Genomic DNA, 25,652 nt, shown 5'->3' on the forward strand with positions numbered 1-25,652 from the left:
AAAAGTTATAATTTTGATGATTAAGGCTTACAGCTTATGAAAACCCCAAATTCACAATCTCCGAAAATTCGAATATTACCTGAAAAAAAAAAAAAAAACAGAAATGTCGGCCCTCTGAAAAGTATAATCATGCATATTTTATACTAAATATATTAGTTTCACCTTTTAATTTGAATTACTGAAATACACTAACTTTTGCACGATATTCAAATTTTTCGAGTTTCACCTGTATTGCTCATTGTTAATCCATTATAGTTAATTAATGTTAACAAGTGAGACCTTATTGTAAAATAGCATTATTATAGTTGTTAAGGTTAAGACTCTGGAAGATCTTGAGTTATGGTGAGAGTCCTGAGCGTGCGTCATCGAGGCGCTGGCGCCGGGCCATGTCTGGTAGTGTGGATCTCACATCTCGACCTCTCGGCCTCTCGGCCTCTGTACTACGGTGACCGGGAGGGGACATGTTCGGTTCACTTATTTTTGTCGTGGCCACAACATATAAACTCGTGGGAACGTGATATTAAGTCGTGGGAACGTCATAATATCTCGTGGGAACGTCATATTAAGTCGTGGCCACAAGATCATTTTGTTGAGGTAACGACATCATTATGTCGTGGCCACGCGATGGAAAGTCGTGGCCTCAAGATCATATGTTGAGGGAACGATATATTTTTCTCGTGGCCACGAGATCATTTTGTTGAGGTAACGACATCATTATGTCGTGGCCACGCGTTGAGGGAGCCACAGCGGCCAATACTGTAACCGTACCATAGACTGGGCTACAGCAGAGATGGAGATGACAGAAGAAATAACATTTTACTTTAAATTAGGAATGTCATATAAAGATATAGTGCGGTCTTTGGCATTAAGACATGGGTACGTTATAAAGATAAGCGCATTCTTAGACTTTTTTTGTCGCACGCATATTTAGGGACCGTCTCAAAATTACATGCGACATTGGCATAAACGTTTCTAACTTCAATAGCATTTGAAGACAATGACTTACAGTCATAAAACCAATTGTACATTGTTCACCCAGGTCTCATGTATGATGCACACCTTTTAGATTTTTGATATTTATGACAATAAACTGCTGAATCATATGCAAATATTGTAGGCCTATTTCACATCTCTACTGTATGGGATCATACACAAAATATGACAATATTTAAAGCTCAATATCATTTGAAGACAATGACTCATAAAACCAACTGTATATTGTTCATATAGGTCTCATGTATGATGCACACCTTTAATATTTTTGATATTTATGACATAAACTGCTAAATCATATGCAAATATTGCTATGTATTTCACTACTGTATGGGATCATATACAGAATATGACAATATTTAAAGCTCAATAGCATTTGAAGACAGTGACTTACAGTCATAAAACCAACTGTACATTGTTCATATAGGTCTCATGTATGATGCACACCTTTAATATTTTTTATATGTATGACAGTAAACTGCTAAATCATATGCAAATAATGCTATGTATTTCACTACTGTGTGGGATCATATACAGAATATGACCACATTTAAAGCTCAATAGCATTTGAAGACAATGACTTACAGTCATAAAACCAACTGTAGCCTACATTGTTCATCTAGGTGTCAGGTATGTGGCAGTAGTGAAATAGGCCTACAATATTTGCATATGATTTAGCAGTTTATTGTCATAAATATCAAAAATCTAAAAGGTGTGCATCATACATGAGACCTGGGTGAACAGTGTACAGTTGGTTTTATGACTGTAAGTCAATGTCTTCAAATGCTATTGAAGTTAGAAATGTTTATGCCAATATCGCATGTAATTTTGAGACGGTCCCTAAATATGCGTGCGACAAAGTCTAAGAATGCGCTTCATGTGTCTTTCACTTATAACGTACGCATGTCTTAATGCCAAAGACCGCACTATATCTTTATATGACATTCCTAATTTAAAGTAAAATGTTATTTCTTCTGTCATCTCCATCTCTGCTGTAGCCCAGTCTATGGTACGGTTACAGTATTGGCCGCTGTGGCTCCCTCAACGCGTGGCCACGACATAATGATGTCGTTACCTCAACAAAATGATCTCGTGGCCACGAGAAAAATATATCGTTCCCTCAACATATGATCTCGAGGCCACGACTTTGCATCGCGTGGCCACGACATAATGATGTCGTTACCTCAACAAAATGATCTCGTGGCCACGACTTAATATGACGTTCCCACGAGATATTATGACGTTCCCACGAGATATTATGACGTTCCCACGACTTAATATCACGTTCCCACGAGTTTATATGTTGTGGCCACAACAAAAATAAGTGAACCGAACATGTCCCCTCCCGGTCACCGTACTCTGCAGACCCGCTCATGTGAACTCGAGCGGAGGATGGCAGTGGCAGGGCACGTGAAAGCTCTCCAGAACATCACTACACTAATTGTTAGACTGGAAGTACAGTCTGTGCCAAAGCAGTTCTTTCTGAGGTCCACATTGTGCCAAGACCGATGGCAGCGGAACAAAAGGCCTCTCTTACGCACGTCAGAACCAACAACAAGCAGTAAACCCAGGTTTCTGCTCACAAATCAAATAATTTAGATTCCTGTAGCTCAAAAAGGATGCACTGCACTCGTTTTCCAGGGAATGCATGAACTGTACACCTCGAATGCACGTCACACAAGCCTAATTATTCAGCATTACCATCATTAAAGTCAGCATGAAATGAAAATTCACCCTATTTTCTAAATGCATGTATAGATCTTACTGTAAACAGTTAATCTGCCCTAGTGATGTATTTTAAATATTTATGTACTTATTAATATAAATACCCTGCAATTGTCCTTTTGGTATACTAAATTTGTATACTTAAAGTCTGCTAAATTGGAACAACTAATTTTGTACTTAATGTACTTTAGTTATCCAGAAATAGTGCTGAGGTTCAACTAAAGATATACTGAAGTATATATGATTGTGCTAAAGTGGAACTAATGCAAGAATACTTTAGGTATTCTTTAAATATCTTGCATTTAAAGATTGATATTATACAGAGATCATACTATCTAATACTACATTAATGTGATGTTTGTCAGTCGTAATAGTGTTAAGTAAAAGTGTTTTAAATACACAAACCATGATTTGTATATTTATCATATCCAATTTGTTTCAATTTGTTTCACAGAGATATTTTTTAACATGCAAAATGTATATGTAATTCAAATAAATTTAAGGCCAAATGTTTTTTTTTTTAGTGTATAGCACTGGTAATTCTTTACTCTCACTCCAGAGATCATGACTTGGAGGATGTGTTTCATCCATACGGCTCATTATCATAAAGGAAGTGGGCATGAAGCCGTCGGCACCATGTGCTCCTGATAGTGAACAAACCTTTGTATGTAAAAGATGGCAAGATTAGCATGCAACATTATAATGAGTCCATTGTGGAAAGACAACAATGAGAACTTTCATCCGACAGCATGAGCCCGGGTCGGGCAGAACCTCTGAGAAGATCCGATCCACGCAAACACAGAAGAGAAGTACATGATCAAACACACATTCCTCCAGCAGAACTGGGCTTGAATCAGGACACACACATCAGAGATCACACACTTAAATGGATATCTTTTATATTATGATGTAGTCTTATGTATAGTGCAATTTTGTCTCAGTGAAGAGAACGGAGGGTCATGTTGAACACACTCGTCACTTTCACCATGTGTTAACATTGTTTCTTTCAAGTTATGCAGAACGAGATTAAAAGTAATTCTAAGTAGATGAAATTATTCTGCACATTTCATCATCATAAATCAAATCTAGATCTGTTTGTCTATAAATCTCTCATTATATGTGATATTTTTACTACAATTTTTATATATTGATAATATATGCAGGGGAATTCAAAAGTCTGAGAGGAACTTGGAAAATCTATTTTAAACTTGGAAATTATATATAAATGGAATACATATACAACATTTACATGAAAAATGTTTATATATATATATATATATATATATATATGAAGAGTTCAGATGCAAAAGCCTCTAAGTGCATTGTGAAATTTTCTTCTAGAATGATCATTTTTATCAAGCTTGAATATTTAAATTAATTTCACTTAAATGGCAATGCAAATTACCTATTAATTGTAATTTAAGTGAAATTACTGAACTTAAATATACGAGCTTGATAAAAATGATCATTCTAGAAGAAAATTCAGATGGCACTTAGAGGCTTTTGCATCTGAACTCTTCATATATATATATATATATATATATATATATATATACACATATACAATTTAATGCGATTTTTTCTACTAGTCTCAGACCTTTGTACCTCAATTTAGCTTATTAAGCATTTTAAAATATTCTTTCTTAATTTATGAACCTCACAAGCAATATTGTCATAAACATTTGCTTTAAACTGATAAATTAAAGCCAATTTCACAAAGTTGAATAAAAAATGAGAACCTCCATCTCTCCACACATCACATGACAAAAACATTAAGGTGATTTATTGACTGATCATCACAACTTTGGTACTTTGACATGTCAGAGAACACAATATATAATCTCTCACTCTCTCGCTCTCTTTCAGCGCTTTAAAATATATAAAAACAGACAAACTGACAAGCTTGAGGCTGGTTTTTCTGGCAATATTTGGATAATTAGCATAAAATTGTCTTGATATATATAAATGACCTCATAGTCATAAAAGTGCACTTTCTTGGAAAGTTTGCATATTTCATTTTCACGATTAGTAAACTGTTTCTCATTAGAATCATATTCACATGTGCAGATCTGGGTGTCAAAAGAGCTTATAACATGATTCATAAATAGCTTGCAACAGTACTGATGATTTATAATCATAATTAAGGGTAACACTTTACAATAAGGTTCCGTTTTAACTGCATTTAACATGAATTATGTTAATTATAACATTTACTAATACATTATTAAAATCAAAAGTTAATATTATATTTAATAGACCTGAGCTGACACGAACTATTTTTTTTCCATTAACTAGCATTAACAAAGATTAATAAATACTTTAGCAATTGTTAGTTGATGTTATTGAATAATAGGACCTTATTGTAAAGGGTTACCAATCTGAAAAAAAAAATAATAACAGAAAGTAGCAGCATTTATTTACAATCAACTCACATATATCTGATCAATCGAGACCATTGAATAATTACCAGTGCAGCAAAACATTAGTTGAAGCAAAACTGTGTGTTTGACGGGCCAGAGGTTTAATCTCTCACACATACTCTGTCCTCCTGCGTGATGGAGACCGTTCCGGACGCGTAATGCGCGCTCTGTTTAGCGGGATAGACTGGTGTAGTGGGCATGTTTCCTCTCGCAGATACCAGCAAGAGGTGACCAACAAGAAGCCAGCCACCACATGCAAACACCCAGCGGTCCACCCGAAGAAGAGCGCGTCTCCAAACTCCCAGCGCGGGACCACGCTCGGCACGCTCTCGTCGAAGAAGCGCAGGACCGTCAGGTGCGCCACGTACGACACGGGCACGAGCCCGAGCACTCCTGCAATCAAGCCAAAGATCCCACCGAGCATTTTCAGGGTCCGCTTGGCCCCGAAGTTCTCCGTGCGTCTGCAGCTGTTCACCAGGTGGATGCCCGGGATGGAGAAGGACAGGCCGATTAAACCTGCAGCCACCGTCGCGCACATCAGGATTCTGGCGAGGCGAATATCAGGAGGGAGACCCAGCAGACTGTCGTACGGCCGGCACTCGGTGACCCCGAGATCCTGCACCACACATGTTCCCCACAACCCCAGCTCGAAGCTCTCCGTGGGCAGGAGCTCCGTGGAGAGCGTGAGCCAGCGGGGCATGGCGGTGGTGAGGAGCGAACACAAGCAGGCGGCCAGCGACAAACACACACCCAGCAGCTCCAGAACACACACTCCGGGGTCCATGACCACCTCTCCTCCTCCTCCTCCTCTTCCTCTAGTAGTCAGTGACTGAGGAGTGGCATGAGTGTTTGCTGAGGAGTCGCCGCGCGTCATCTCTCGCGTCGGGTGGGCAGAAGCGCTCTCTCTCTCTCTCTCTCTCTCTCTCTCTCTCTCTCTCTCTCTCAGCACAACAACATCATTCACATGTGCAGATCAAATGAAAACACACACTCTGTTTTGCACTGATAATAAGTCACTGACCTCTAATGATTTGAGTGGATTGGATTATATTAGTACATCATTCATTTGGTAACACTTTACAATAAGGTCATATTAGTTTATTAATAAACCGTCGCGTGTCATGTATTGTAATTTTTACTATATTTTAGTTTGATAATGCTTTTTATTTAGTATTTTTGTAAAAGAAAATATTTTGAAGAATGTGGGTAACCAAACAGATGTTGGTCCCCATTGACTTCCATAGTAGGAAAATACAGCAACATGTTTGGAAACCCACATTCTCCAAAATAACTTTTATTTTCAACAGAAGAAAGAAACTCGTGTTTAAAACAACTTGAGAGAGTAAATTATGAAAATTTTCATTTTGAGGGGAACTATCCCTTTAAAACACAAAGAGAAAATCACTCACTGACTGAGAACTTTAATATAGTAGCTTTAATAAGAATCAATGTATAATTTATACAGTGAAGTCTATGTAGTGTTTTATTTTTATATTTGTTAATTTAATTACTTTCTTCACTGCTAAATACACCTACTGTAGCTGAAAAAATAAAGCTCTGTTTATTTTATTTGTATAAATTGTGTTTCGTAATGTGTATCTTTGTTCTTATTTTTTTAATAACAGAGAAAATAATGACAAAGATTTTTATCTTCGCCACTTTGGCCTAATGTCTGCCATTCTTTTTTATTTAATATGTTGTTACCTTGTAAGGCTTTGTTTTTAAAATAGGGACATTAGTGTGGCTGTAATGCTCAGTCACTTGCAAAATAGTACAACCAATTTGATAAAGAATCGTGAAAAAAATCGTGATGTGATATTTTTGCCATATATTATGGCAAACCACCCCTAGTATGAGGTAATTTATAAGAAAGACAATGTTCATACAAATACTTGAAAACCAGCAGCAATGTAAATTTCCATAGTCTGCTTTTATATTTTAAAACACTGAAGAGAGAAAGTGAATGTAAGAAAGATGATATTATACCTCATGTTTAATTCAATGCACACTTTGCCAGTGAGAGACATTTAGAGAGTTGATTACATTTACCTAATTCATGTTCTTGGTCTAATAAGTTTATTTTAAAATAAACAATTAATATACAGCGCAGAATAGAGGAGGAAAACCTGTAAGGAAAAGCTCCACCGAAACAACATTTAATTTCCAAAAATAATAATGATAAAACAAACAAACAAATAAATAAATAAAAATGTATGTATAGAAATGAAAAAAACAGATAGAAATTTAGGAGGATGAAAAAATGAAAATTGATGAGTTAAATGACAATTGACTTTCTGTCATGATTGCTGTTTTGTGTTCCCCTTGTCTTGTGTGGACTGTTAGTGTTTCCTGTTTTGTGGTTTTGTAGTCCTTTGTAGTTTTTCCTTTTGATCAGTTCATGATTGTTCCCAAGTGTATCTTGTTTCCTCATTACTTAAAAGCTTGTTTGTCCCTGTGGATTTAAAGCCCTTGTGTTTCACTTGTGTTGCCTCTGTCTCTGTGATTCCCCTGGTTTTGTTCCTTTGTTCTTTGAGTTCTGTGTTTTGTGTGACTTTATTAAATCCCCCTGCGTTTAGATCCTCGTCTTCGCCTGCATTTCTCAGCTACACTTACACTTTAAAATGAGTTTTAAAATGGTCAGGAATATTCCCTTAACTTAAATATAGGCCTATATATTATAAACGAAAACACATATTTGAAAAAATATTAATGTCATAAATAGTAAGAATCTGAAAAATCTGAAATAAAGGAGCAGAAGAAATAAAGCTTGTGACTTTCGGTGTTTTAATGCTTTTATTGTTTTTAGTTTGTTTAGTATGTAAAAGGTTTTGGTTTCTTCTTATGTAGTATATAGTATTTTCCAAATAAAATGATTTGCAAAATGAATTGTTCTTTACCTTCCAAAATGTCATTTTGAAAATAAAAAAGCGCTTCAAACACGCATATTTATATCATACACACTCCAGTTTACTGGCTTTCGGAGTCTTTCTATATATTTATATTCTATATATTCTTCTGTAAGGACATTATGGTTAATACCAAGTCAACACACGTTTACTGTAGTAACAATAATAACTGTAGCTAAGATAAAGATATGTAGGACACTAACCACTGTTGTGGCCTATGTTGTGGTCACATGGTGCATGTTACTTTTCTCAGCGCGGATCATGATCGACCAATTACAGTCGTTTGTGACGGCTGGATTTAATTCTGATATTTGATACTTGATTTCTACTGTGCAACATATCAGAAAGCATCTTTAGATATGAATACAGTTTAATAGAGGATCTGCTAGCGCCTGTCTTGTGTCTCTGCGCAGTCGTTGCGCCGCGCTGACGTTCGCGCAGGCGCAGTGAGCGCTGGCTGTATAGACGCCGTGACGTCATCACTGTATGTCGCCGTCCTGCTGCATCAGATTAATCTGATGTTATGATGGATAAACACCTCAAACCATCACTGCATCTCTGATCTAAGTACACGTACAGCGACATGGCGGAGGCAGATGGTGAGATTCATGTTTGTATGATCAGAATCATCGTGCACCTGCTCTGTGTGTGAGACATCCGTGTTGTTATTATGGGTGTATTCTGATGCATGCAGGGTCTTTAATTCTGTTTAGTTTATTCAAGCATGTGTGTTTTAACATTCCGCAGTCACACCACCTGTGACATCTGAGGGATATTACTGTCAGGCCTCTGCGTGCGTGAATAAAGGTCCATTGTGACCAACCCAAATATTATACAGCTAAACCTCTGCTGGAACATATGACTATTAAACGACACTGCAAAAACTAGACCTCGACATGTACCATGGTAGCATTCATTAATATATAAATATATACGGTAACACTTTATTTTACAGTGTCATTGTTACATATGTTACAAACCATAATCCTAATACTAACCCTATAGTAAGTGCATGTAGTTGCTTAATATTACTCAGTACTTAAATGTCTAGTTACACTGTAACAATGACACCTTAAAATAAAGTGTAACCAAATATACTTTGTGTTTATATAATATATGTGTATATATTATATTTATTTATACATTAAATAGTATGTGTATACACACACTCACACACACACATATATATTTATATCTTTGTGCAGACATATATGTTTGTGTGTGTGTATATATATATATATATTAGTATTTTATATAAATACAAACTTTTACGTTAGATGGGATTAATCTATTTGACAGCACTAATATATATACAGTAATGGCATATATATATATATATTAATGCCATTACTGTACTATAGTACTGCTACAGTATTTTATAAGAATATGCATTTCTTCAGCTGCATGTTGTTGCAATATATACTGCAATATTTACTTTCATAAATGTTTTATTTTATGTTAAATAAACACTTATGCATATCTATAAAAAATATATATTAATTGTTCCTAATGTATATAAATGTTTTCTCATATGAAGTACATATTCCTTCAGTAGCATCCCAGAATGCACCTCGTGAAGTTGGATGAGTGAAGGTCCAGGTTGAGTGTTTGTTTGCTAATATAAGTCTTGATAATCTGGTTGTTCTGCGCAGGCACCAGCAGTGCGACTCCCACCGAGGAGATGAACGGCGCCGGGAACCTGATGGACTTCCTGGACGAGCCGTTCCCAGACGTCGGCACTTATGAGGACTTTCACACCATCGACTGGCTGAGAGAAAAATCCCGAGACACGGACAGACACCGGAAGGTAAAACACCCTGACAGACGCTGATATTGTGATACACAATTTCTATTTTTGCAGCAGGGGTTTTGAATGTTGGTTTCAGACTCTTATTGTATCCTTACTATGCCATAAATTAGGATGTTGAATGAATTTTAGCCTCTAAACTCAAAAAATCCTGTATCTTCCTATTTTTGTTAATGTTCCCGGACCAATAACTGAACGTGCATTTGATTAATCAGTTAATCATCAGGTTTTGTGTGTGTTTGCAGATCACCAGTAAGAGTAAAGAGTCCATCTGGGAGCTGATCAAGAGTTTGCTGGACGCCTGGTCAGGATGGCTGGTGATGCTTCTGATTGGCCTGCTGTCAGGTGAAGAGACACGCCCACTTATGATGACATCACTGGCCAAAACACTTAACTTTCAACATGTGTGTCTCGTCTAACGCAGGCACGCTGGCCGGAGTGATTGATCTGGCTGTGGATTGGATGACGGATCTGAAGGAAGGAGTGTGTTTGTCTGCGTTCTGGTACAGTCATGAGCAGTGTTGCTGGACGTCGAACGAGACGACCTTCGCCGACAGAGACAAATGTCCTCAGTGGCAGAAGTGGGCTGAACTGATGACGGGATACACTGAGGTAGAGTGAGGGATGAGTTAAAACTCATTCTTAAGCAATGATTCTTTTTGCATTTATCCCAAGGCTGCATGTGGCTTAATGAAATTAAATAAAGATAAAAGTTGCACTGTTCTCAAAATAAAGTTGCACTGTAATTATGATTATTGTTATTATTATATAAATAACATATTATTTAATTATATTATTTTTCTTAAATACTAGATTTTTTTATTTTACTGTTATAATAAGTTATAATATTTACAAAGTTTAAATATTTTTATTTTCTTATTTTGTTTAACATTTTTATTTTGTAAATAAAACAAAAACTTTTATTTTTCAAATCGCAATCGCAATTTTTATCTGAAAAATAAATATTAAATATTGTTTCAGATTTTTATTTTGTAAATTCTAATACTGATATATTTATTATTAATTATATCTTATTATTTTTTGTATAAATATAAATAACAATTAAAAAATAAATATAAATATTTTTTATTACATATATATATCATTTTTTATGATTTTTATTATTTTATTTTATTATTTTTGCTATTATTATAGCCATATTGACATTTAATCACAAAAAAATTTATCAAATTATGTGGCACTTATTTATCAATCTCAATTCTATTTTCCTCTCGTATCGTGCAGTCCTCGGCTGTGTTTGAAATCGCCCCCTATACCCTCATTCACTATTCTCCACATTAGTTCATTAATACAGTTCACTTTTAGGGAGTGAATGAAATCGAGTGAGTGAGTTCGGACCCATTCGGCGTGTGACTATCACAGTGCATTATGGGTATTCTCTAGCCATTGAGTGTACAAGGGTTGTACGTTTTGTTATTGCGGTGCAATTGCTGTTTCCTCAAATAGTGCCCTATCTAAGGGTATAGTGAGCAATTTCAGACACAACCCAAGTTTGTAATCATCTTCATATTCTCTTATACGTATCTCTGTGTAATTGTGTGCTCAGGGCGCTGGAGTGTACATGCTGAACTACTTCCTGTACGTGTTGTGGGCGCTCTTCTTCTCCTTCCTGGCCGTGTCTCTGGTGCGAGTGTTCGCGCCGTACGCCTGCGGATCAGGAATACCTGAGGTACACAAACTGAGCGCAGCTTATGCAAATGAGCTGTTATTGAGCGTTCAAGTCACTTTCTCAGAGTAAGATGGTGGTTTACTTTCTCTTAATTAATTACACAAAGATACAGCAAGGTTCTTAAACTTTAGTTCTAGAAAATGAAGAACAAAGAAATGTGCATCAGGTGTGCCTTGCTTGTTTATGTTTTTAAAGAGGTGGTATAATGCCCTATTCACAAGATGTAAAATAAGTCTCTGATGTCCCCAGAGTGTGTGTGTGAAGTTTAGCTCAAAATACCCCACAGATATTTTTATATAGCATGTTAAAATTGTCACTTTTTGAGGGTGAGCAAAAACGCATCGTTTTTGTGTCTGTCCCTTTAAATGCAAATGAGCTGCTGCTCCCGGCACAGGGGGCGGAGCTTCATGAGATTGTGTCCTTTTACCTCACACACACACATGCACTGAAAATTTCAAAACTTTTAGCACTCAAGAAGAAGTGACAACATGTAGAAGCAACAGGACATTTCTGAATGGTTAGTTGATGAATTTATGAAGCTGATGTGTAGTTATCTTCTAGTCATTGATTAGCATATTCTGTCTTGATAATCTATAAATCGTGTTCAGGGGGCGGGGTTTATGTAAATTCTAGGGTTGGTGATGTCACTAATCCGGGAGGAATGTGGTGTAGTCTCTACCAGCCGTTTGTTGTAGTCCTTAAAAAGCGATTTCTTTAAAAGCAAATATCTCCCTTTGCTTTGAACTTTGAGCGTTGTAATTTTGCAGATGTTGTTTATGCTCAAACAGCAACATTACACACTAACTAAAGTCAGAAAAGTCAAATCATAATCAACCACCCCTTTAATTAGTTTTTGAAGCCACTGCTTTATTGTTACTATATTGTTATATTAAAATGCCATCATATTCTGTGCAGGAAGTTAACTTCACTGTAAATAGAAAAGCCTGACAATATCACTGCTAAAAACCTTTAAAGAAAATCCACTGGTATTTACATCATTGTGGAGGCGTTCATGTGCGTTCAACTCGTAAATACGACCTTCATGAGATGACTTGAACGCACCATTGTATTCATCTAGATGTCCATGTGTGTGTTTGTGTGTGTTTGTGTGTGCAGATCAAGACGATCTTGAGTGGGTTCATCATCCGAGGGTATCTGGGGAAGTGGACGCTGCTCATAAAGACGGTGACGCTAGTGCTAGCCGTGTCGTCCGGCCTCAGTCTGGGGAAGGAAGGGCCGCTCGTTCACGTCGCCTGTTGCTGTGGGAATCTGTTCTGCAGCCTGTTCTCCAAATACAGCAAGAACGAGGGCAAGCGCAGAGAGGTGCGCAGATCTGCAGGACAGAACACATGTTACTGATGTGAGATATGATCTCCTGAAATCCTCTGCTTGTGTTTGTGTGTTCCAGGTTTTGTCTGCGGCCGCGGCGGCGGGAGTGTCTGTAGCATTTGGAGCTCCAATCGGAGGAGTGCTTTTCAGCCTGGAGGAGGTGTACACACACACACACACACACACACATACACACACACACACACACACTATCTCAGACACTCTCTCTCTCTCACACACACACACACACACACACACACACACACACACACACACACACACACACACACACACACACACTGTCTCACACATACACGCACACACACACACACACACACACACACACACACACACACACACACACACACACACACACACACACACACACAGTCACACACACCCACACTGTCACACACATGCACACACTTGCTCAGACATATACTCACACATGGGCGTAGATTACGCGGGGGACGTGTCTTTTTATAAAATGTAAATTCGTCCCCCGCACTTTTTCATAGGGCAAGTGTGTCCACGACAAGCTGAGGTTTTCGCGGGTGTGTATAGCCTATACATCGAGATTTAAAATCCAAAGAGTCAAGGATAGTCTATCTACATACGTGACTTTCATGTTTTCATGGTAATCAGTCACTCGCGCATCACGACACGCCCATGCTCGCACCCGCGCGGCCGCGCCCAATCCATTTTTTTCATAGAGATCGTCGCAAACTTGCAATAAGTTCAAAACGGCAAAAAAACTCTTCACTCCTTTTTCACAAAAAAGTCAAGCACTGTAAGTAAGTTGTCATGTGGTATCCGAATTGGGTTGCACAATGATGAATATTTCTCTTGTTGAATAATTAACAAGTTTACTACTAAAAATATTCACTACCCGCGAAACGTGCACTTATTTTCAATCTTTTTTTATTCGTAATGTCTTTTATTTTCACAGATGTTATCAAAGCTCTTCAAATTAGAATAAACATGGTGATTGTTAATGCTGAATTTGTATTTTAATGCATTAACAGCCTGCTTGAATCAGGCAGCGTTGTAACGTATACATGATGACAAACATGACAAAAAAACTCTTGAAAAACAAGCCTAACCAGAAAGTTTGAAGTAGTTTTAAAAGCTTGAAGTTTGAAGGTTTTCAATTGGAAAGTTTTAGTTTAGTAAGATAGATAGATAGATAGATAGATAGATAGATAGATAGATAGATAGATAGAAGCAGCCTACTTCAGTGTGACATTTTACCATATTATCATGCTTAACACTGAGAATTTGAATAATTGTAATTGTGATGATAAATATCATAGGTTTGGGCGGATGGCGGGTGTATTTTTTATTTTTAACAGCAGATTCGGGTGACTCAAAGTGTATAAGATTAATGAATTTATCTTTAAAATGTTAAAAAAGTTCTTCCAGGGGGGCATGCCCCCGGACCCCCCTAGAGGTACCGAGTTCCACCCACAAACACAGTAGGCTATATAATGGCCAAATACAAATTTTATTATCTTATTATTAAAATACATGATCAGGGTTTTACCACCTCCGCCTAGTTTGGAGCCAGGAAAAACCCTGCATGTGTGATATAAAGTACTGAACATCTTTCTTTCTTTTGTTCTTTCTGTTTTATTGCTTTAAAAATAAATAGCATATTAAGCCAATTAAGCAGAAACCTGTCAACAAAAGTCTGAAAAAAAAAAACTGGTATTACACTTGACATTCTGTCCCCCTCACTTTTGAAATGATGGCTACGCCCCTGTACTCACACACACACACTCACTCACTCAGACACACACACTCACACAAACACACACACACATCCTTGTACATCCACAGAAATGCCACAGAGTTTACCCATGATGCTGTGTGTCTGCAGGTCAGTTATTATTTCCCGCTGAAGACACTGTGGCGCTCTTTCTTCGCTGCTCTGGTGGCGGCCTTCACTCTGCGCTCCATCAACCCGTTCGGCAACAACCGGCTGGTCCTGTTCTACGTGGAGTATCACACACCCTGGTACATGGCGGAGCTGGTGCCCTTCATCCTGCTGGGTGTGTTCGGGGGCCTCTGGGGGACCCTGTTCATCCGCGGGAACATCGCCTGGTGCCGGCGCCGGAAGACCACACTACTGGGCAAGTATCCCGTGCTGGAGGTCATCGTGGTCACGGGAATCACGGCTGTCCTGGCGTTCCCGAACCCGTACACACGGCGGAGCACGAGCGAGCTGATCTCAGAGCTGTTCAACGACTGCGGAGCGCTGGAGTCGTCACAACTCTGCGATTACATCAACAATCCCAACACGACCCGTCCCGTGGACGACATCCCGGACAGACCCGCCGGGCCTGGCGTTTACAGCGCCCTCTGGCAGCTCACGCTCGCGCTCGTCTTCAAGATCGTCATCACCATCTTCACATTCGGCATGAAGGTGAGGGTGATGGCTTTTTCACGTCTCAAAGGCAGTGGTGTTATTTATATGCGTTTAGAGCTGCATGATATATAAACAATAATACAATTACATGCGTAATACATAAATAAAACTGAGAATCACGTTTTCGTTTTGTTTCAAATAGAGATTCTGAACAGACAACTAAATAAAATAACATGTAAATTACCAGAGGTTCGGACAAAATATTAAGCAGTCTATTTTAAAATGTTTAATTAATTAGAATGAATTTTTAAAAGAAATTGGTTTGATTGATTGATTCAATCACTTACTCATACTGGAGGAATCAGCGTTTTTGAAAAAATCTCTTGAATAAATAATTCAATGACTCACTCATAAATACTTAACATGTTTCAAAACTGGATGAATCAGCATTTTTGAATGAATCTCTTTAATGAATGATTCAATGACTCACTCAGAAATACTTAACGTTTCAGTACTGGATGAATCAGTGTTTTTGAACAAATCTCTTGAATGAATGATTCAATGACTCATAAATACTTAACATGTTTCAAAACTGGATGAATCAGCGTTTTTGAATGAATCTCTTGAATGAATGATTCAATGACTCACTCAGAAATACTTAACGTTTCAATACTGGATGAATCAGTGTTTTTGAACAAATCTCTTGAATGAATGATTCATTGACTCATAAATACTTAACATGTTTCAAAACTGGATGAATCAGTGTTTTTGAATGAATCTCTTGAATGAATGATTCAATGACTCACTCAGAAATACTTAACGTTTCAATACTGGATGAATCAGTGTTTCTGAACAAATCTCTTGAATGAATGATTCATTGACTCATAAATACTTAACATGTTTCAAAACTGGATGAATCAGTGTTTTTGAATGAATCTCTTGAATGAATGATTCAATGACTCACTCAGAAATACTTAACGTTTCAATACTGGATGAATCAGTGTTTCTGAACAAATCTCTTGAATGAATGATTCATTGACTCATAAATACTTAACATGTTTCAAAACTGGATGAATCAGTGTTTTTGAATGAATCTCTTGAATGAATGATTCAATGACTCACTCAGAAATACTTAACGTTTCAATACTGGATGAATCAGTGTTTTTGAACAAATCTTTTGAATGAATGATTCAATGACTCATAAATACTTAACATGTTTCAAAACTGGATGAATCAGTGTTTTTGAATGAATCTCTTGAATGAATGATTCAATGACTCACTCAGAAATACTTAACGTTTCAATACTGGATGAATCAGTGTTTTTGAACAAATCTCTTGAATGAATGATTCAATGACTCATAAATACTTAACATGTTTCAAAACTGGATGAATCAGCGTTTTTGAATGAATCTCTTGAATGAATGATTCAATGACTCACTCAGAAATACTTCACGTTTCAATACTGGATGAATCAGCGTTTTTGAACATCTCTTGCATAAATAATTCAACGACTCACTCATAAATACTTTACATGTTTCAATACTGGATGAATCAGCATTTTTGAACAAATCTCTTGAATGACTGATTCAATGACAAATACATTGAAGTACCGTGTCTATTAATGGGTAAAACTACAGTAACATCTTCAGCTAATCAGCTTGAGATCCTTTCATCTAAACTGGTTATATCTCTGATGTTTTATGAGCAGTATGATAATTCCTCTCTCTCCCTCTTGTAGTTATGAGAAAGAATCATATTCATCGACACGCAACCAAACAGTGTTATTCTGCAAAATGCGTGCAGTTTTTGATCCGTTAGAGGGCCAAAAGTTACAGTGCTCCTTTAAAGTTCAATAGATGCATGATTTTTCCAAAGTCAATGAGTCATGTTAAATATTTACCAAAATAGTCATGATTTTGGCCATAACCGAGCAGCACTAATGTCATCCTCGTCACCTGATGTTCCCCCTCAGATCCCCTCGGGTCTGTTCATTCCCAGTATGGCGGTGGGTGCCATCGCTGGGCGTATCGTGGGCATTGCAGTGGAGCAGATGGCGTACCATCATCATGACTGGATCATATTTAAGAACTGGTGCCGCCCGGGCGCTGATTGTGTGACGCCGGGTTTATACGCCATGGTCGGCGCCGCTGCATGTTTAGGTAAGACATTACATAACAATTTCTTCAGATCAAGATGTGGTTTATGAGTGAAAGTTTTGCTGATTTACACTACTGGTCAAAAGTGTTTGTAATGTCTTTGTAAGAAGTCTCTTCTGCTTTATTTTCTGCTTTAAAAATATTATTGCAATTTAAAATCATAGTTTTCTATGTGAATATACAGTGAAATGTAATTTATTCCTGTGATCAAAGCTGGATTTTCAGCATCATTACTCCAGTCTTCAGTGTCACATGATCCTTCAGAAATCATTCTAATGTGCTGATTTAGAAACATGTATGATTATTATCAATGTTGAAAACCGTTTAACAGCTGCGTCATAATTTTGTGGAAACCCTGATACACTTCCATTTAAAATTTTGGGTTAAAAAGGAGTTAATGCTTTTATTCAGCAAAGACAGTGTTTAAAAGACATTTGTTACAAAAGATTTCTGTTTCAAATATATGCTGTTTCCTTTAATCAAAAAATCCTAAAAAACAAAATGTTTCACAGTTTCCACAAAGATATGAAGCTGTTTTCAACACTGATAATAATCAGAAGTGTTTCTTGAGCAGCAAATCATCATATTATAATGATTTCTGAAGGATCATGTGACACTGAAGACTGGAGTAATGATGCTGAACATTCAGCTTTGATCACAGGAACAAATTACGCTTTCCTATATATTCACATAGAAAACAGCTATTTTAATTTTGTTCGTTTTTTACTGTATTTTTGATCAAATAAATGGAGCACGGTGAGCAGACGAGACCGGTAGTGTAGATCACGAGCCGTGGAAGTGCAGAAGTGTAGAAGTGAAGTGTTTGTCTGTTGTCCAGGCGGCGTGACGCGCATGACGGTCTCTCTTGTGGTCATCATGTTCGAGCTGACCGGCGGTCTGGAGTACATCGTTCCTCTGATGGCGGCCGCCGTCACCAGCAAGTGGGTGGCCGACGCTTTCGGTAAGGAGGGCATTTATGAGGCTCACATCCAGCTCAACGGCTACCCGTACCTGGACCAGGACGAGTTCACGCACCGCACGCTGGCCACCGACGTGATGCGCCCGCGCCGAAACGAGCCTCCGCTGTCGGTGCTCACGCAGGACAGCACCACCGTGGAGGACGTGGAGACGCTCATCAAGGAGACCGACTACAACGGCTTTCCTGTGGTCGTCTCGAGGGAATCTGAGAGACTCATCGGCTTCGTGCAGAGACGGGATCTTATCCTGGCCATCAGTAAGACACACACGCACACAAGACCACGAATACCAGCCTACGCTTCCTCCATCACCTAATCTGATGTGTCTTTATATCCGATTGTTTTAGTTTGAACTCTACTTTGGCTTGAATGTGCTGCACACTTGTTGATTTTTCAGTTTACGTACCTTAACTAATCAAATATAATGTTCATATCAGGTCTTAAAGACACTGGGCTTCATCTGTTTACATGGATTGTGTTTTTAATGATTGATTTTTAGCTTTTTTACAATATTTGGTGTCATTTGCTGTGATATTACAGAGGAATCATCATTTCAAACAGTCATTGTAATTAAGTAGATTCAAGAAGTAAAATAATTGGCATTTATATTAAATAATATTGGCAATATTGGTGCATTTAATATGATTGTGTCATTTGGTGTTCATCTGTGCTATTTTAGTATTATTGATATAGGCTACTTTTATAGTTTTTATTAATATTTTGAATTATATATTTTTTCTTTAATTTTAGTACTTTTTTATGTGTTTTTTTTTAACTGTCTATATAGTTTTGATTCAGTTTTTTTATTAGTTTTAGTTATTTTAGTTCTTCAAGTTAAACTTAACTAAAATGAGAAATGTTGCCTTGGAGGCTATTTTTTTATATTTTATTTTAGTTAATTTTTATTTTGTTTCATGATACTTAAAAAAAAAGGTTTTAGTTTTAGTTAATAATGACCTAGTGTTAATTTAATGAATTATATACACTACCGGTCTAAAGTTCAGGGTCGGTAAGATTATTTAACGCTTTTGAAAGAAGTCTATTCTGCTCACCAAGGCTTTGTTTATTTAATAAAAAATACAGTAAAAATAGAGAGATATTATTACAATTTAAACTACCTGTTTTCTATGTGAATATATAGTAAAGTATAATTTATTCCTGTGATCAAAGCTGAATGTTCAGCATCATTACTCCAGTCTTCAGTGTCACATGATCCTTCAGAAATCACTCTAATATGAGGATTTGATGATCAATACACATTTTTGATTAATATTCATTAAGAATATAATATTTTTTTAATATTCTGGTTCAAGAGAAATCATTGAATCAGTTTCAAAATCAGCATTTTTGCTTCACAAGAATGAAAACAAGAAACAAAAGAATATGGTACATGATATACATGTAAGTGGCGAATACTCTGTCCTAGTATGAAATACTGTATGATGTTAATAATCGTAAATGTATCGCCGTCTGCTTGACCTCTCCTCAGAAACGGCGCGTCAGAAGCAGGACGGTGTGGTGAGTAACTCTGTGGTGTATTTCACCGAAGACGCTCCACAGATTCCTGCAACGAACCCTCAGCCTCTGAAACTGAGACGCATCCTGAATCTGAGTCCCTTCACCGTCACCGATCACACGCCCATGGAGACGGTGGTGGACATCTTCCGCAAGCTGGGTCTCCGCCAGTGTCTGGTCACACGCAGCGGGTGAGAATAACTGTTTTTAGGCAACTAATAATAAAAAAATGCATGTTTCGATTAGTTTAACTCAGAACCGGGGTTTGAAATTAACTTCGGCCATTCAGAAACTCTACTAGCCAAAAATAAGAAAGGAAAAAAGAAATAAACCAGATTAACTACGTCATATGTGTGTGTGTATGTATATTATAAATTTGGATTTCATACATTCATCAAACATAATAAGTGATTTGACAGCGTTACTCGCCACAGTTGATTTTTACCCGCATTTGGTGGGTGTTAATTTCAATTCCTGCTCAGAACGTATATATGTGATGTTTAAAGGGATGGTTCGGACTCGGAGTAAAATCAATCTAGGGTCCTTTGCACCATGACCTCGAGCCAAACACCCCCCCCAGAAGCCTTTTTCCCTTGGTCGAACATTATTAAAGTTAGAGCTTATTTAGAGATATCAGCCGGATGGTTTAGTGCAGGCGCTAATGGATCCAAGGCTGTATTCTGGTAAATTACCCCACTAATAATGGCACCAAACTTCTACAGAAGTACAAATAGGTTCTGCACTCATAAAACGAGGCATTGGAAAGTTTGTAAGTACATCAGGAGTTTATTTAAATAACATTTGCATGATGGCTAATGTTACCGCTAACCTGGACGTCGACATCACTTCAGTGGTTTGGGAAAAGCACATAAAAGTCCTGGCAGAAAGCAATGCATAAGGATGTAATGTAACGACGAATTATTATTTTTTCCGAAGTGTTGACAACTTAGTGTTAACTTATAATTGTTATATAAACTGGTGCTACCAACAAAATATTAGTGCATTCCTGGAACTGGGTGTCGTTACACTACATCCTTATGCATCGCTTAGCATTGAGTTAGCAGTAACATAAGCCATCAGGCAAGTGTTATTTAAATAAACTCCTGATGTACTTGCAAACTTTCCAAGTCCTCATTTTATGAGTACAGAACCTATTTGTACGACTGTAGAAGTTTGGGTCCATTCTGGGCATTATTAGTGGGGTAATTTACCAGATATAGCCTTGGATCCATTAGCGCCTGCACTAAACCATTCGGCTGATATCTCTAAATAAGCTCTAACTTTAATAATGTTCGACCAAGGGGAAAAAGCTTCTGGGGGGTGTTTGGCTCGAGGTCATGGCGCAAAGGACCCTAAGTTGATTTTACTTCGAACCATCCCTTTAAAGGGGGCCTATTACGCAAAATTCACGTTTATAAGGTGTTTGAATAAAGATGTGTGTCCACAGCAAACAACCAGCCTATAATGGAAAAAATCCACCCACTCCACGTTTAATAATCAATGAGTTTAATCAACTTAACTCCACAATAACTACATAAATGTATCCACAAAGCATTCAGAAACGTCTAGTTGCATTCTAGAAGTTATAAGTTCTTTCTGAGTCTGAACATGCTACTGACAATTTTGGCTGCGTGAGATTCTCCAGTTTTGTAGTTGCTGGAGTGTCTGAAGCACGAGCTGTAAAGGCTCCGCCCTCTTCTGGAAAGGGGCTCGGGAGCAGCAGCTCATTTGCATTTAAAGGGACACAAAAAAAAAAACGGCGTGTTTTTGCTCACACCCAAATTGGGGCAAATTTGACAAGCTTTAATGAATAAATCTGTGGGGTATTTTTAGCTGAAACTTGAGACACATTCTGGGGACACCTGAGACTTATTTTACATCTTGTGAAAAGGGGTATAATAGGTTCCCTTTCAAATACACGAGGCGTGGCCAATGAGATTTTGCAGTGGGCGGGGCTTCCGAGCTCATTGCCTCAGAAATAGACATCATGTTGCAACCATTGCTTTAGTTTAGAGGATGAACTAGTTACTTGATTTGGCAATGTTATAAATTACTTTTCAAAAGTTTGAGGTCAGTAATTAAGCCTTTAATTCAGTGAGGACACATTAAATTGATCAAAAGTGACAGTAAAGATATTTCTTTTGAACTTTCTGTTCATCAAAGAACCCTGAAAAACCAAATGTATCACGGTTTCCACAAAAATATTAATCTGCTTTCAACATTATCAGAAGAGTTTCTTGAGCATCAAATCATCATATTAGAGTCTTTTTAATAAGTCTCTTCTCCTTTTTTAATCAAAAATGCAGTAAAAATATTATTGCAATTTAAAATCACAGTTTTGCTATGTGAATATACTGTGAAATGTAATTTATTCCTATTCCAAAGTCTTCAGTGTCACATGATCCTTCAGAAATCTTTCTAATATGACGATTTAGAAACATTTATGATTATTATTTATCAATGTTGAAAACGCTGCGTTATACTTTTGTGGAAACCTTGATACACTTCCATTTAAAATTTTGGGTTAAGATTAAAAAAAAAGGAGGAGTTAATGCTTCTATTCTGCAAAGACACAAAGTGTTTAAAAGACATTTATCTTACAAAAGATTTCTGTTTCAAATAAATGATGTTCTTTTGAACATTTCCATTAATCAAAGAATCCTGAAAAATCAAATGTATCACTGTTTCCACAAAATTATTAATCTGCTTTCAACATTATCAGAAGTGTTTCTTGAGCATCAAATCATCATATTAGAGTGATTTCTGAAGGATCATGTGACACTGAAGACTGGAGTAATGATGCTGAACATTCAGCTTTGATCACTGGAATAAATTACACTTTACTATATATTCACATAGAATACAGATATTTAAAATTGTAATAATATTTCACTTTTTTACTGTATTTATGATCAAATAAAAGCAGCCTTGGTGAGCAGAAGAGATTTCTTTAAAAAAAAACTTACCAACCCAAAACTTTTGAAAAGTAGTGTGTATATGTCATTATAACCTATATAAACTATTACATGTCATATAAACTATATATACATGATGTTGTTCAGCTTCCTGGCTTAAAGCTGAAATGCATTTTGACAGATTAAATCAGGCTAGCATGAAAACAGGTGTGATAAAATCACCTTAAAAAGCATGAGCTATCTCTAATCAGATAAAACGGTTGATGACTAAACTACTGTTTCTCTTACATCAGACGTTTGCTTGGAATCATTACTAAGAAGGATGTTCTGCGTCACATGGCACAAATGATGAACCAGGATCCTGAATCCATCATGTTCAACTAGCAGAACCTGAACAAAGTGAACCGTCACAATCCTGTTGTTACTAAACTCACATGTTCATGTGGCCAAAACAGGATGGAGTGTAGATATGAGTGTTGGTTTCCTCTGTTGTTGTTTTGTTGATTTTTTTTTACAGCTGCTTTTGCCATATTTATATTTAACGTGCACTACTGTAAGCCGATGATCAAGCTGATGATTTGCATTGAAAATGCAAAGACATTATGACAGGTTTTACTGTGTTTTCGAAGCAAAAGCTGCTATACAGGACACGAGGTGTGCAGATGAAGTTTGTTTCGTTTGTATGTCAGTTTTTTTGTGAGTTTATTATATTTGTTTATTAAATAATATATCACAACGCTAAAGGTCAAAATGGAAAAAATAATCCAAACACTAATCCTAATCCGCTGTAAATATGATAGTGAGCGTTCCAACACTAAGTTTATGTGATTTGTCCTTATTTATTCATTCAATGTTAATGTTAGTTTTGATCAACAATGGTGATATTTTTTTCTCTCTTGTATTGAAACATGAATATTGTCATTGTTAAAGAAACACTGCATCTGTTACAGATATTAATGTCCAACTGCTACTCCAGTTCAGCACATAAAACTGAGGGTGTTATAATAATAAAAAATATTATTAATAAATAGTATTGTCATTGCATTATTTTATTACACTCTTTAATTAAAAAAATATTGCACAAAGTACAATGAAAATGATACATGACTTAAAAGACACAGCGAGTTAAATGCTTTTGTACTTTTGTTAATATATGAATTCTATAAAAACGTTTTGAAAATTGAGAACTTTAGCACTATACATAAATGTGCATATATTTATGTATTCAATGCAGAAGAATGTTAAAGTACCAAAACATCTGATGATTATTATTATTATAAAATAGAGAGAATAATCTTCTACTGCGTTTCTTTGTACAGTAACTTTTACAGGTCACAGTTTAATAGAAAAACTCTTAATATGACAGCTTAACATACCACATAAGAACAACACCAGGGTGAGTAAATTATGACTAAATTTTCATTTTAACGTGAACTATGCCTTTAGCAAAGATTATTAAATGCTATCAAAATATATTGCTTATAGTAAGGTCATGTTAAATAATGCATTAAATAATGTTTAAAAATGAGACCTTATTGTAAAGTGTTACCAAAGAACGTTAATAAAATATAGGATAAGGATACAGTATGCAATGATAAACATTTCAAACAGTAGTATGCTACATTGTCACGTGAGTGGCGTCTAGTTATCATTTTTGAAGTAAAATTGTTATACTAATCTTTCAAATAATATATAATCAAATAAATCAAAAAACATGTTAAAGGATTAGTTCACTTTGCTGATAATTTACTCACCCCGATGTCATCCAAGATATCCATGTCTTTCTTTCTTCAGTCGAAAATAAATCAAGGAAAACAGGGAAACATTCCAGGATTTTTCTCCACAGAATGGACTTCAATGGCAACCAACTATTCCAATGTTCAAAGAAGGTTCAAATGTCCGTCTCAATGCAGCTTCAAAGTCTCTACACGATCCCAGTCGAGAAATAAGGGTCTTATCTCGCCAAACAATCAGTCATTTTCTAAAAAAGAAATTTAAATGATATACTTTTTAACCACAAATGCTCGTCGTGTATCATCTCTGAGATGCGCCACGCATTGCGTCATCACGCTGGAAAGGTCACGCATCACATCTTATTTGTTGCGTACTCCAGTTCAGAAAGGTAGGGAAGAGCAAAAAATGTTATCTCATTTTCTCCTCCAACTTCAAAATCGTCCGACATCTTTGTTATAATTTATTATTATTATTATTTTTTTGTGACCTTTCCAACGTGATGACGTAATACGTGGCGCATCTCAGAGATGGTACAAGACGGGCATTTGTGGTTAAAAAGTATATATATATATATATTTATTTATTTTAAAGAAAATGACCGACATTTTTGCTAGATAAGACCCTTATTTCTCGACTGGGATCGTGTAGAGACTTTGAAGCTGCACTGAGACGGACATTTGAACCTTCTTTGAACATTGGTATAGTTGGTTGCCATTGAAGTCCATTCTATGTAGAAAAATCCTGGAATGTTTTCCTCAACATTCCTCGGATCCAGGCCGTATCCAGATCTGACGAAGGACCTTCACCTGGACCCGATGATAACGCAGTGCTGAAGTGCCAACTAGCCTCTCCCTATGGAGGATCCCTTTACCACTCTACAGATAAAGCGTCGTCGGGATAATTTCGGTTTCGCGTATCTACCCCGAAGTGATAAAATTCTGTATACATTTTTTTAAAGCCGGACAAGTAGTTTAAGGCTTGGTTTGTAGGGAATTACAAACCTGCGAAAATATATTCAAATGCGCATAACTATAGAATTAATTCTTGATGCGCATGTGAGCGCCATCAGCATTTCTCACAGGATCGCGCTTAAAGTCTGTGTAGAGAGAATGGTGTC

The 25,652-nt window shown here is 36.8% G+C and overlaps 2 protein-coding genes across 2 annotated transcripts; one reads left to right on the top strand and one right to left on the bottom strand.

Annotated features, from left to right (window-relative positions):
- Positions 1 to 5,105: 5,105 nt before the first annotated feature.
- LOC308685581 (putative claudin-24) lies at positions 5,106 to 5,922 on the bottom strand (the record flags this gene model as incomplete). The annotated part of the gene is made up of 1 exon (XM_081357455.1): positions 5,106 to 5,922. The coding sequence occupies one exon, from the start codon at positions 5,920 to 5,922 to the stop codon at positions 5,248 to 5,250; it is 675 nt and encodes a 224-aa protein (XP_081213581.1). The 3' UTR covers positions 5,106 to 5,247.
- A 2,565-nt stretch (positions 5,923 to 8,487) lies between these two features.
- On the top strand, positions 8,488 to 23,823 carry clcn4 (chloride channel, voltage-sensitive 4). Its single transcript, XM_081358612.1, has 12 exons — positions 8,488 to 8,643; positions 9,697 to 9,851; positions 10,097 to 10,196; positions 10,276 to 10,463; positions 11,419 to 11,541; positions 12,658 to 12,864; positions 12,950 to 13,030; positions 14,750 to 15,295; positions 17,211 to 17,397; positions 18,233 to 18,628; positions 19,861 to 20,077; positions 23,095 to 23,823. Exons 1-12 carry the CDS (start codon positions 8,628 to 8,630, stop codon positions 23,183 to 23,185), a joined length of 2,307 nt encoding a protein of 768 aa, XP_081214738.1. The 5' UTR covers positions 8,488 to 8,627; the 3' UTR covers positions 23,186 to 23,823.
- Positions 23,824 to 25,652: the final 1,829 nt, after the last annotated feature.

This window comes from Scardinius erythrophthalmus, assembly GCF_964197995.2.
Source record: "Scardinius erythrophthalmus genome assembly, chromosome: 25".
In the NCBI taxonomy this organism is placed as follows: Eukaryota; Metazoa; Chordata; class Actinopteri; order Cypriniformes; family Leuciscidae; genus Scardinius; species Scardinius erythrophthalmus.